At 39.3% G+C, this 14,710-nt stretch overlaps 1 protein-coding gene across 2 annotated transcripts in view; it reads right to left on the reverse strand.

The window, feature by feature from the left end:
• Positions 1 to 547: 547 nt before the first annotated feature.
• PTPRK (protein tyrosine phosphatase receptor type K) overlaps positions 548 to 14,710 on the reverse strand; it is a 553,399-nt gene continuing 539,236 nt past the window's right edge. For both annotated transcript variants that reach the window (XM_041730420.1, XM_041730427.1), the window contains 8 exons: positions 14,155 to 14,290; positions 13,786 to 13,935; positions 12,719 to 12,892; positions 9,470 to 9,601; positions 9,200 to 9,325; positions 6,072 to 6,235; positions 5,411 to 5,546; positions 548 to 2,444 (listed from right to left, as the gene is read on the reverse strand). In XM_041730420.1, coding sequence (XP_041586354.1) covers positions 2,391 to 2,444; positions 5,411 to 5,546; positions 6,072 to 6,235; positions 9,200 to 9,325; positions 9,470 to 9,601; positions 12,719 to 12,892; positions 13,786 to 13,935; positions 14,155 to 14,290 — 1,072 coding nt within the window. In that variant the 3' untranslated portion in view covers positions 548 to 2,390. The remainder of the gene's footprint in view (positions 2,445 to 5,410; positions 5,547 to 6,071; positions 6,236 to 9,199; positions 9,326 to 9,469; positions 9,602 to 12,718; positions 12,893 to 13,785; positions 13,936 to 14,154; positions 14,291 to 14,710) is intronic.

Raw genomic sequence — 14,710 nt, forward strand, 5'->3', positions numbered from 1 at the left:
TGGTGCCTGGACACTGCCTGCCCGGGGGGACACAGCCAAGTCCTTGCCCAGGCACAGGACAACTCAGGGAGGGCCGCCAGGTGTGATTACCTGGGACTCTCTCCCTGTGAGTTCTGCAGAAAACACATTTATACCTCTCCCTACCGTCTCCTGAGGAACTGGCCTCTGTGGTGTCCAGACAGAGCAAGCACGACACCGTTTCCTGTTGGAGACAGGTCTCCTTTTGTTCCTTGCCTAAATTCTAGAGGCCACAAGGACCTTTGAGCTTTGCAAAAAGTAGTATTTATGGTGATTTCAGTGGCATGTGGACACAATCACGTGAGTAAAAGTGGAGTCAGGGTCACGCAGCAGAGCTGAATCCTCCATAGGATTAACATCCTGACTGTAACTGGGTAAGAAATCTGGGGTGAGCTCGTGGATTTTTTTTGATAAATGCATCCACGTTTAAATGGAAATTAGTCTTTCTAGGAAAAGATGAAGTCTCTCTATCTAAATTCTTACTAATGAAAGTCACCAATGTTCTAATAACATACACAGCAAATAGAAGTTTGAAGATACCTGTAATGAGACTTTATGAGAAAATCAATTAATGAGGAACAATAAGAATGAAGCGCTAAATCAGAGTCAGATTTGAATCTGTTGACAAATCATTTACTTTCTCCTTAGCTTCAATTGCAACACTCATAAAACAGAAATGACACTTCTTTGTCAAGTTTGCTATAAGGAAGAAGTATGAAAATGTATATTACGAAAAAAGACAGTGATGCACATAAGATAGCAATTTTAAAAAATGTCAATAAATCATCCGGCCTTTCCCCCTCCATTCATCTGGACTTGCTGACATTCAATTAAAAAAAAGAGAGAGTGATATTAGTGCTTGGACATTCGTTTTACTTTTAATAGAATTTCTGAAGTCTACCAGTATCAGTGAGAAGAAGCTATTAATTTGGGAATGAAGCCATGAAAATTAAGAGAAAATATGTGCCAACACTTGTAATCATAAAAACTTTATTTCACTCTTACTTTAGTTGAATCTTTATAAGCACCATGTCATGGACTGGCAATCTAGAACGAGGCTACTGGAATGCTTTAGTCAACAACAAACTGCAAGCCGATGATGTGCCGTCATGGCTACATGGGGCATATGAACAAGAAAGGTTCACTTGCAGATCCCATGACAATGCACAAACAGGAATCTGGCATCGATCTGTTCTCACCTCCTCTGGTCAGAACCCAAAGCTTGTGCGTGTAAACATCAAAAGAGACACTTTATCACCTTGACAGATCACAGTTTGCTAAAATTTGACTCTGAAAGCCTAGATGCTGCCATTTGTTGACAAGAATCAATTCCTCTAAAATTTAAATGATGCTTAAAGGTACGTTCAGCATTGTGCAAGTCATCAGCAAGGCCTTTGAATGTGTGCAATTCTCCTGTATGATCACCAAGCCATTATATACCTAATGAAATTGTGAAAAATTACACATTTTCAGCAAAATGTTTTAATTTGGTCCTATATTAAAAGACCCAAATGCCAAGGTGTTTTACATAAATTTAATTCACAAGCATGTACACAAGAGAATCACTATAAAGAACATTGCTTCCTGGTTTATGAATAAAAAGTTTATCCTCTACTTACACTAAAACATACAAAAAATAATCTACAATCTACAAAAATTGTTTACAATTGATTTTAGTGAAAGAAAAAGCTTTCTTCAGAAAAGAAATGATTGTGTGGTGGTAGTATTTTAGCCATCAAAAAAGGAATGTAAGTAACCAATAAATATAATGTGCTTTCTCCATATAGACATATTTACACTTGAGTCTTTGGCTTATGTTTTTTTTTTTCTAAAAAGAACTTTAAATGATCCAGCCATCATTGCACATTAAAAGAAAATAAGCCAGTTATATATATTTATATATTTATATAGAGATCTGCTACACTGGAAACATATAAAAAATGAACTTTACTATGAATTTGCACAGCTTTTCTTACTTCTTCCTTAAAGATTTAACATCTTTTATCTAAAAAAAAAAAAAAGGAGGAGAAAAATGCCACATAGAAATTATTCATTCATGCAACATGAGGTGGCGAGAAAAAGCTGCATATTCACTGTACAAACACCAATAAGTTCTCATCTGAATCTGTTCTTATTAAATATAATTTATGTGGCACGAAATGTCAATGCTTTCATACGGTAATAGAAACTAATTGAGTCCTTTTTATTAAGATACACAACTTCATAAGAAAAATACTTTTACTTCTCGAATGTAAAAGCCTCCCACCCCCCACATTAAAATCTTCCTGCACGGGTGTCACAGGTACGGTAGGTAGCTGCTGGCTCAAAAGACGCACAGGCCTCCGTGTGGATGCACTCTGAGCTCTCACCAACTAAGAAGATTCCAGGTACTCCAACGCGACATCGTAGCAGAAACGGTACTGCTCCTGAAAGACGTTAAAGCACAAGGGTTGAGAGATGTTAAGAAAAGGGGGGCTAATGGCCAACCACCTCCAGCAGCACTCGCCCCCACGCACAATGATTCCAGAGTTACCCATTAGTCCTTCCACACAGGAGTTTAGTTTCTGGGCACCTGTATTTCACATTTGAGTCCGATGATTGATGTTTACAAGAAAGACACTTGATGTACAAAGAGATGTCGTCTTTGCCTCATATTTTCTATCAATTTTTTTGAAAATCTTCAATATTTTCTAATCTAATTATAAGAGTAAAACCTGATCATGACAGAAAAATTGCCCAGGCTTGAAAAATACAAGGAGTCAGAAAAAGGTTCCATGATTCTGTTACTAGAAACAATTCTTGGCTGGGACGCCCGGGTGGCTCAGCCGTTGAGCATCTGCCTTGGGCTCAGGGCGTGACCCTGGGGTCCTGGGATCAAGTCCTGCATCGGGCTCCTTACAGGGGGTCTGCTTCTCTTTCTGCCTGTGTCTCTGCCTCTCTGTCTCTCAGGAATAAATAAATAAAACCTTAAAAAAATAAAAAAAGCAACAATTCTTGGTAAAATCCTGCCTGGGTTTTGCTCTAGTCCTTTTTAAGGCATGGTTGAAGGAATAATTATTTCAGAATAAATATAATTACATACAGATATTTGAGAATATAAGTTCATATTTTATTTTCCTTTGAATTGTTATTTAACATTTCTTTTCACACTACTTAGAAGTCTAACATATGGATTTGACTATTAGACCGCTTTTATTTTTTCTTTAATATAAATAAGTGCTACAGTAAACATACGCAAATATTCTTCTCCAAACTTCAGATATTTTTCTGTAGCAGGAGGAAAAAATCCAGTCACTCACAATTCCAAGTTTTTAATTTTTGACACAGCTTTTCATTTATCAGAGTATCTAGGTAAATTTTTCAAAAATGGTTAGTGGTTCTTAAATTTTTTTGAGCTTATATATATCTGAAAATTTGTTTCTGCCATCTTTATACATTTTAAGACAAGTCAGTTGACAAAGTCTGAGTTAAAACTGTGTCTCCTCTAAGTCCATCTATGCGCTTCTCCATTATCAAGAGTTATTACAAGTTATGACATATACTATGTAACTCATTAAAAACTTCTCAACTCAGTCCAAGTGGGTAAAATTCAGGCTGGAATGGAGAACAATCTAAAATGCATATTATTTCTAAAGAGAACTTCCAGGTGTCTCCACCAATAGATGAGGGTAATAAAAACATTCCCTAAGAGGTCTTTACCAATCCTACCTTTAATTGTCAAGTAGGTGTGATTTAAATTAGCCAACCGCTGTGGCAAGTGCATCTGAAGGGCCAAAAAGAGCTTGAAAACAGTTATGTGTCTTTAATCTGTCACTAGCAATTTTGTTTACCCTCTACATTTTCTTACCAAGCTTGTCAGTTCAATTCAACAGTACACTGAATTCATCATTAACACTGATTAAACACAAATCAGAGGGTAGGTGTTCAGTCAGGGTTAATGGGACATGAAATGTAAACATAAATAGGAACTTTCTGGAAGGTTCTAGAAGGCTGAGTTCACCCATAGATTTTTTTTTCTCCCCTCTACATTATTGTAGGAAATCAGAGTTAAAATTCGAATTCTGATGGTAGAAGTGACCCCACTGATGAATTTAGGAAGACGTAGTCTAAGAGACAGAGGCAGCGCTCACGCTAGGAAATCTTCAGACAGCAAAGAGTCAAAATACATAACCACTACATGTTGTAAAAAAAAAACCCTGAGAGTTCCACCTCAAAAATCCTTCAAATCCATCCCCCATTCTCTATCTCCATTGCCAATACTCCATCAGAATCAACATCACCTTGTCCAGACAACAGAGTGACTTAAGGGAAGGGCTGGAGTGGGGGTGGTGCGAGGGGACCTGCAGGAGGGCAAACGTTCGTCGTCACTTTGAAAAGTGAAACGGTATAAATGTAGCTCTTCAGATTTTGTCTCAGGAAGCAATGTACGTTTTGTGTGAACAATCCATGGGCAGGAAGTGGTGAGAATATTTTAAAGGTTTATTGAATTGCTCATTTTAGTTATCTGATCATCTTGATAAATGTAGGGCAAGCAACAATTTTGCCTTGTTTTTTTCTGGTTTACCTTTGTGTGAACATCAACTACACAGCTGCTCCTGACCTTATCCCACCTTGCACATACGTGTAACCCACAGATCTCTGCCTTCAGAAGTAAAATGTGCTCGAGGAGTTTAACTTTTCTTTCTCACTGTTCATACAGCTCCACCCAGGTAAACTCCCACAGATACATTCCTACCAGCTTTCATGTCGTGAGCTGTGTTCTGATTTTATGAACCCTGGCAAATTCAGGTGGTGTCATCCGAACCACGCACGATAATCGGTAAAAGTTGGAAACCATCAATGATGAGGGCTTAAAATTTATAATTTGACCAGAAATGAAGAATGATAGGTCATGACCGAAATAAATTCCATTTGGTGGTTAGGGACATTCGGTGTCTAAAGTGCTGATGATACAATTTAGGAACATATCCGTTGGATCGATGCTTTACTAGTTAAGCCAGAGGTTTTAATAAATAAAAATAATCGAGAATCAAGACGAGATAGTGGAATTTATTCTTATTATGGAACTATTTATTGATGTTTATTGCAGCAAATATTTATGGCCTCTCACAGGGAAAAGAAGCAACCCTCCACATTTCCCAAATTACGTGAAAATAGTTTTCATCGCTAACAGTTCCTGTGCTATGTGAGTAAGTTTACGGGGGTAGAGAGAGATACTCAGCAATCCATCAGTTAGGCGGGAAAGTCCCCACAAAGACTCATTGGCACGTCCTATTCCCTTGGGTGTATGAAGTCAAGCCAACGAGCAGGTCATGGTTGTCTGATCTCTCTGCTCCCTTCCGTGTCTAAGGATCTCTCTGCTCCCTTCCGTGTCTAAGGCTCTGTGACTCACCGGGGCTTCCACCATGTTGGGCTTGCTGTTCCTCAGTGTCTTGACCGCGTGGAACACGTCCACCACATTTTGCCGCTTCACCATTTCGACCACAATGCCTATGGCGCAGAACATACCACTTCGCCCACCACCATTTCTGGAAGCAAAGAAAGCAAAGTCCTGTTTAGATGGCAGCTTTTATTCACCGGAGGCCACACATCTTCTAAGTTTAGAAAATGAAAGCAGGATCCCTTTTTCCCCCCATTTTGTATTAATTTTGCTTTGTACGCATGTGCGTGCAGAGGGCAGAGAGCAAGGACACGTGGGGGTGACATTCGCACCGTAGCTTATACTTAGGAATATGCTGTAGGTGCTGGAGGCCGCAACTTAGCTACCTTGACATTGTGGTACATTTGTAAACTGTGTACATCAGAAAAGTGGTTCTGAGGGGTGTTTGGAAGAGTTTAGGTCATAGAACAGCCATATCATAATCAGTGTTTCAAAAATTGTGGAAATGAAGACGGGGAGTTAATTAGAGACTCGTGAGACGGGAAGATTCTGTTAAGATGGTATCCACGGAGATCCCTAACATGTGAGCGGACTCCTTCACGGAGAAAATACGAAGGCTACTGAGGATCTGAGCACCGAGTCCCCGCTGGGCGGGCTGAGGCGCCATACTCACAGGCAGTGGATGATGGTTCGGCCTTCCCCTTCCTCGCACTCCTCCTGCCATTTCTCCACCTGGAGTATCAGTTTCAAAAATGACCGTTTGGAGCCAGGCACTTCTCGGTGAGAGGCCCACCCCAGATACTGAAACTGCTGTACCATCAGGTAGCCTTCCTGTGGCTGCAGAGGGAAAGGTATGTTTCTGTAAATAAGTTGGGACTAGAATTTTTACTAAAAAGCGGAGGTGCGTACAAATGTACACCGTGATATACATGCCCTTTACCCTGGATTGAGCCTAGCTGGTGGGCCCAAGATACGCACAGAACCAGTCCAGGTCACAGAGGCAAGAAACATGAGAATTACCTTTATACAAGCTTCTCCCTCACACCCCATATCCAATAATCGGTCACATTTCTTAAATAACTTTCAAATTCTTCTCCTCTTTATCACCGCTGACATCACTGCATATGCCCAATCACCAATTATGATAATTACTTCCTAGTTGATCTCCTTGAAACTTTGATCTCCTTCCAAACCATTCTTACTGCAGTATCCTGATTATTTTGAAATGCAAATATGATCTTGTCATTCCCCCGCTTTAATGGCTTCCAAATGATCTTACATAAACCAAATTGCTGCAGTGGCTGAAAAATTCCTATAGGGTATGGCTCCACTTCCTTTCCCGACCTTCTTCTTTTTATTATAATGCATTCTAACACATTGGCCTCTTTTTTTTTTTTTAAAGATTTTATTTGTTTATCCATGAGAGACACACAGAGAGACAGAGACACAGGCAGAGGGAGAAGCAGGCTCCATGCAGGAAGCCCGATGTGGGACTCGATCCTGGAACTCCAGGATCAGGCCCTGGGCTGAAGGAGGTGCTAAACCCCTGAGCCACCCAGGCTGCCCCCATTGGCCTTCTTTCAATCCATCTATCAGGTCATTTATTGCCTGGGGAACTTTGTACAAACTTTCCATTTGGCCTCCAAGATCTCCTTCTTGTTTGTGCCTCTCAATCCCAAATGCAGTAATCAAGTTGTCTTGGCTTTGTCTGGGACTCTTCTGGTCTTTGAACTGAAACTCGTGTATCCTGGGAACCCTCTCTGTCCTGCGAACACCAGCATAGCTGGTTCTCCCAACCCAAATAGCTCCTACCGATCCTTCAAATTTTGCCTCAAAGATCACTACCCCAATGAAGTCTTCTCTAGTCACCCAGCTACGTCAGGTTACCCAAACACTCTGGATTTTGTACTTCTCTAAAATTTCTCATTTTTGTAAATAAATGATTATACGATGAGATGTTCAATGCTTGTCTTCCCTGATAAAATGTAAGTTCTTTAAAGATGAGGAAGTTTCTCTTTCTTCCCTAAACTCTACCACTAGAACCTAGCAAAATAGTATCCAAAGAATAGTACCGTTGAATGAATGAATCAAGACACTAAGATCTCAGATAAATGTAAGAAAGAATTTGTAATACAGGAGTGAGCTGTATCATTAGACATCCGATCTGAATTTCCATATGGTAAGGGCTCACGCATCACTAGGAGCTACTAGTACAACACCCAACTTTTTCTCATGGGTGCATATCAAATGTCTGATGGAGTGCCTCATAGTAAATAGGATTGGGAATAGAAAAATAATCGTGCACTAATAAGAGCCAGAACACCAAATATAGAGGAAGATAAGTAAACAAATATGATGATTAAAAAAACCCCACAGATTTCAGTTCCCATCCTTAGAATATTTTTCATATAAGCAGTTCAATAAAAAGACAATTCTTACTTTCTTAGTTTAGCAGCTACGGTTTCTCAGCTAAAATATTACTAGAACCATAATGGAACAGATGTGCAGACATAATGAGATTCCATTTAAATTAACATCTAAGATATGCATGGATATTATGACATGATTTGGAGTTATCCTTTTTTTCTCCACTGAAATGAGCGACAGAATTGGATATGATTTTATCCTCTGCTTATAGTTATACATACAGACTTATTAGCCGGAAACACATATAGCCATTTCGATGTGAAAACACTGAAACATGACAATCTGAATCATGCACTTAAAATAATACACATACACAGAGCTGCTGCGCTAAAAAACAGAGGAATGCTCTTTAAAAACAGTGATTCCGGGCACCTGGGTGGCTCAGCTGGTTAAGCGTCTGCCTTTGGCCCAGGTCATGATCCTGGGGTCCTGGGATCCAGCCCCTCATCGGGCGCCCTGCTCAGCGGAGGAGTCTGCTTCTCCCTTCCCTTTGCTTCCCCCTCCCACTCTTTCTCTCCCAAATAAATAAATAAAATCTTAAAAAAAAGAGAGAGTAATTCCATGGACATCACTAATGATTTCTTTTTCAAATTCTGCTTACTATTTGGTTACACAATCTAAACAGTTTTTATTAGCTTTTTTGGGGGGCGTTTGGGGGGAGACCCTAGACTTAATTTGTCATTTAGTGTAAAACATATGAAGACTCATGGAAGAAAAGATTTCTGAGAAATACTTCTGCTGCTTTGCTCCTGGGAAAAGCGGTACCAGTGCTAGTTCTACAGATCTGGGCAGAGCCAGGAACTGGGACATTTAGAAAGATGAAATCATAGGTGGAAGGAGAATCGATGATGGCTGTGATTTACCTTTCCTGCTCATGCGTGGAGTTCTCCCTTATGTGGAATAGTGACTGGAGCCTTTCTATAATGGCTGATCCAACACATCCCTTCCTCCTGAGCCAAAGCTTTTTATAGTCATCATTATTAATTATTTTATTCATATTTTTCAATTATATACCTCTTCTGGGCTGGATATCAATACTAATAAAATGTGTAGTCAACTTTGATGAAAGTCTACATGTGCGCAGAGACCAGGTTCAGACAACCAAACTCAGTTGCAGGTGCATCTGAATTTCGTTTCCAGATATGATACATTAAATAACTGACTAGGACACCCAGCTTTCTGAATTTCTGCCCTCCTGTTTTTGGAATACCTTTTTCTTCTAATACTAAGGTATAAGATGATTACTAGCTTTGGGTCTGATTATATAACACGTGTTAAATTCCACTCTCCCTGTTGGCTGATTGGAATTATATACCCCAATATGGTTATGGTGAGTTGCTCTCGATCTGCTCATTTAGAACATTAATGACTTACTCTTGTTAGGTTGCATATCCTAAAAATCCGGTTTATCACATCACAATCCATTGAACAAGACATACACTCCACTTGGATAGGGCCATATCGTAACATTCCTTCTTCTGGCCAGTACTGAGGGCAGCCCTAGAATGATGAAGTTTTGGAAAAAAAAAATACAGTGAGCATTATTTTTATCTAATTAAGGTAGTACGAAACAGATTTTTAAAATTTTATTACTACTTTACTAAGTTGTGTATGAGTACACAGAAGCAACTCATAGCCATTAACCTGGGACAAGTCGACTTCATTTAACATCACGATGGAGGTACAGCCATAATCATACACTAATCTCCAGAAGTCTTTCACAGTGTTTGGCAGAGGGTATTGTGTGACGATGAAAGCAGCTGGTTGCCTGTAACTCTGTGAAGAAACAAGGTAGATGGAAAAACATAAGAACTTAAAATGAATGATTGGTTGTACAAGCACATTCGATACATTTCAACGTAGGACCAAGCAAGGTGTAACAGCTCCACATGGACATGGAGCCAGATGCTGCGCGAGCCATGGAAAAATAGCTTTGGGCCACTGGAATGGACTGGCGCTGGTAATTTGTCATACTGATGGTGAGACTTCAAAGTCTCAGCAGCAATTTAAGTCAAGAATTTAAGTTTTATTTTGTTGAGAAAAGTAAATATAGGACAGAAACAAGAGAAGAAACTAAAGAACTTCTCAAGGTTAAGATCCTCCATTACCCACCTGCAGGCTTTTTCAGGTTTTCAAAGGTAATCAATCTGAGAAACTGAAGGCACAGGATCCTCTGGTGTGTTTGTATGTATATATGGATGTCTATATATCTGTATCTACCTTCTGTCTGTCTATCAATCATTTATCAACATCTATCAGCGTATTTATATAATATATATTATATATATGCATATATATAGAACTGCTGGGTTCTCTTACATTTCAAATAAGAAAAATCACATATGCCTCAAACTCATGTGCTTTTACATTATATGGATATTATCAGCACATTCTGCTCATCTTGTGGGCATTTCTAATGTATATGAATGACCCAAATGATAGTTCTAATCACTTAAGATTTTTTAAGTGCCAAAAAGTCAAATGTACTCCTTGGCCCCATCTCTAAGGGAATGACTCCTTCTTTATTAAGTGCTCCTTGACTGGGATGTGACACATTATCTCTATCCAGAAGGAGAGGCTATGCTCATCAGACCTGGGCCATCTGTCATTCTGCCGATGAATGATCTATATTTCTATGTATTAACTCAGATAGTTTGTAAAAAAAAAAAAATAACTAGACAGTTGCCTGAGACAGATTTCCTTAATGCTGATAAAAATTGTCAGTGATCCCCTAACTCACTTGTATCATATGACTTTTTAAGGCTTTCAAGTGTCTTTTTTTTTTTAAATAGAGAGAGAGAGAGCACACAAGCAAGGTGTAGCAGAGGGAGTGGGGAGCCTGACGTGGGGGTTCAATCCCAGGACCCTGGGACCATGACCCGAGCTGAAGGCAGACACAAGTGGCAGAGCCCCCCAGGCACCCCTCAAGTGTTTTAACATCAGTGTAGAAACTGGTTCTTGAACATTGATCTGGTAAACGCTGCTAACCATGGCATTCTGCTCCATGGAAGATTGTGGGATAAATCTGAGTGCTGACAGTTCATCTGGCTGCTTCCAAATGGCCTCGAGCCTCACAAAGTTACACGCGCATCTGAAGTGAGTGTTTCCTGAGAAAGGTGTGAAGGCTTATGAAAAGGATCAGAAGAAATAAGTAAACTTTCCTTCTAATTACATGTCTGCTCCATGGGAAAGTGAGCTATTCACTCAGTTCTGAGGCACAGCAGAAGGGAGATGGATGAGATGATGGGAGAGAGGACAGATGCTTTCCTATATCCTTCTTCTGTAAGTACAGGAGTACATCTAAGGCTCCGAAATCACAGAATTCTTGGTCTTCCCTCCTAATTCTTCACAATCATGGCACAAGGGTATGTAACCTTGTGAGGATGTTGCTAGAGGGCAGGGGGCTTGCGGAGTGCTGACCAGTGAGCCCTGTTCTTATAAGACAAACCAAGCCTAACTTTTCCGAGGCCCCAACTACACTACTGAATCCACTGGACAGTCTCAATTATCAAATATATCTAAGTGGAATCATAGGGTATAAAGCAGGGAGCAGAAACAGATAGAGAACAAGGTTCGGTCTTATTGACTAGAAAACAACCTGGAAGTGAAGAAAAACTTGACAGTGATAGATGCCCAAGAGAAAAAAATGCCTCAGACATAAGCCTCATCAATCTCTTCTCTAAAAGTATTTTCTCCTTCTCTTTTTCACACAGCCTTTAAAAATTCCAAGTCCCGACTCAGAAACAAAAGGTCTTGTGTGTTTTCTCTGTGTTTTGGATATTTGTCTTTCCAGACAATTAGAATGGAAGAAAAGGTACAATGAGGATCCAGTGTGATTTCAGTGGTTATGATTAATGACTAGGCAAAACTCTGCTCATGGCAAGAATGAGAACTTTTTACTTGAGCTTGTCTCACACTATTCTGCTCTGCAGCATAAGGAGAGCAAAGTAACTGGCTAAGACACTAGTCTCAGGAGTAGACGGTGGGCTTTCTGAGTCTCTACCATCGGAAGCTAATTTTGGAAAACACAATAAGAACGATAACCCAGAAAACTTCATTAGTAGTCACAGAGGAATGGACCTGACTTCTAAGTTCTCCTCGCTGTGGTTCCACAACGAAAAGGCAAAACCTAGAAATGTTTATACATGAAGATAATGAACTGTTTAAAATGATTCTGAACCTGGACAGCCTTCTTGCTTCTCTCCAAGCTAACCATGCAAGGGAGCCAAAGACTGACTTAAAAGCTCCTTTCCATGTTGTTCTGTCTATGGGATGCTAACCTGCTGAGGACGTGCTCTACCATTTACACTTTACGATGGCTGGAGTGAGGCGAGACAATTCTCTCATTATGATGGATGTATTAACATGTATCTTCGGCGCCTTCTCCTAGTTATTTTTAAAGGGTCTCTATTAATTAATGGCCGATAAAGCAGGTTAGCTATAAATTGCTGGAACACGGAATGTCAGAGATAAAGATTTCCCAAATTAACATGAGTTTCGTAAGATAAGGCATTATGTAGTCTTTAAAATTCATCCCTCACTTAACATTCAAAATACATAAGCATGATTTTCTTTTCTGAAAATAATTAAGATGAAAAATATGACCTGCAGGTATTTCCTGTACAGGATATAATAATGGACAACCAAGCTCCAAATCTACAATGGAGCCTAAAACTTATAGTTCCCAAGAATCTCTGTAGGGGAAATTCAAGATCATTCTCATATATATATAATATATATATGTACACATATATTTTATATATATTTCAATGAACATTTCCATTTTTCCTTTCTAGGCCATTTTAACTTTCTTGAAAAGAAAACCAGCCAGTGTTCATCACATTACATAGCTTTTCATGACACTTTACGCTGACAAAGGCAGCAGTCTCTTACGTCCATAAGAGCAGCATTGATGTAGTTACTACTCTCCCCATCAATTGTAATTAAAAAAGGTAGACATCTGTCGGGTGGCAGCATGTCCATAAAACGATTCTTGTCATGATTCCTTGGCAGGCAGGCTATACTGCAGTCTTCGGCTTGTAGTCGAGGGGTGACCGAATTCAAAGTCTAAAAAAGAAAAGGGAACCTAGGTTAAAAGCAAGTGACCCATTTAATAGCATAAGGCAGATCCATCAAGTATGTGGGAGGCCAAGTACAAAGTGAAGGATTTGTCCAAGGCACCGGCATTTGCCATGATGACAGGCCGATAGACTTTGTGGTTAAAGCTAATGAAGCCTGAGAAGTGACAAAGAAACAATGTACACAGTGTTCGCTGTGTTTCCTAAAAGGGAAAGGGAAGCTAAAAGCCGTAGCTACCTGCAAAATGCATCGCTTGACCAAAGAAAACAGAAATAGAGTGGCCCATGATGACGACCCATCATCAAAGTTGGAAACCATCACCTACAATAAGGTGTTGGCAATGCCGTATTTGAAGATAGGCTGCAACACGCTAGAAAGAGCACTGCACAAGGGATCAAAGTAGTCGGTGTCCAGAGCGACTCTTAACTTCACATTCGACACCTTCAGGGATGTTTTAAGGGCAGTGAAAACATTTGGGGTTATTTAGAGACAATGTTTAGCACGAACTTCAGCTATTATTATTAATGTGCTTGATCTCACATTGTGAGTGACACAGAAGGTTAACATCCATAAGACTGCATAAAAAAAGGTTGTAAATACACACAAATCACCACCAAGCTTGACGTTTATGATACCTTTCCCCACGCTCTTCCCCGAGTCTGAACTCATTTGCCCTTCCAGATACAGCAGATAGGAGCTCATTAATACAAAAGTGACTCCATAATATGTATAATGAAAGAGACAGGTATTATATTATACCTAAAATAGGGTCAAAGGTGGTAAATTTGACTTGAAAGACCTTCCTTAGAAGAATCAATGATGCCCAGAGTGCACTGTAATAAGTTATTCATTAAAAAAAAGCCCCAGAAATAAGTAAATACCTGGAATTCATCTTTGAGATGTGAAGAGTTAGTCTGAGAGTCTATTCTAATCATATCAAAATATGCAGCTTTAAATTCACAGACAGGTATGGCAGTTTCTCCACATAAGCAGGCTTCTAAAATGGCATCATGAATAAAAATGTACTGTTCCTAAGAAAGAAAAAAATCAAACTATTTTAATAAAAACTTTCTGTCATCAAAGCTAGATAGAACAAAGAATTTTCTCTATATAGAGACATTAATAAAGATATCAATATTTTCCTATATGACTTGATTCTACACAAAAAACATTTATTGCTTTTGATGAATGTTGGAAATTAAAGAAAAAAAAGTAAAAAGCTATTAGAGATATATCAACAAGCCACTTACCTCTGTCTGGACCATATTGATACGACGAGATCTTAAGGCTTTGACACAGTTGTAGATGTCGACAACACCCTCTCTTTCAGCCATGTCCAGCATGATGTCGATCACGATGTAACAGCCAGTCCGTCCAGCACCAGCACTGAAAAGAAAATTAAATCTAAGGAATTGCAAAAAGCGTGTTCATGCAAACTTATATAAAGATCCATTCAACTGTCAGATAGGTGGGATCAAACTGATTTAGCAAACTGCAAGGTGTGATTTACAGGTTTTATATAAACACTTATTTAATGCAGAGTATTTGCTTTGGTGCAAAATGAGATTGGAACAAGAGTTTAAAATTAAAACGATACAGTTTGTAAATCAAACTGTGTTTTAAAATTACTGTACGTATGTTGTTGAAGTTCCATGGCTCTCTTATACTGTCTTCAATTCTTTGGAAATGTACTGCATAGAACTTCAAGCTCACAGAACTGACAGAGGGGTGGATTTGTGCTTTAAAATTTAACCTCAAAAATACTCTTACTCATATACTTGTGGGTCCTCTGGCCAAATGTGAGAA

This window comes from Vulpes lagopus, chromosome 2 (genome assembly GCF_018345385.1).
Source record: "Vulpes lagopus strain Blue_001 chromosome 2, ASM1834538v1, whole genome shotgun sequence".
Classification (NCBI taxonomy): Eukaryota; Metazoa; Chordata; class Mammalia; order Carnivora; family Canidae; genus Vulpes; species Vulpes lagopus.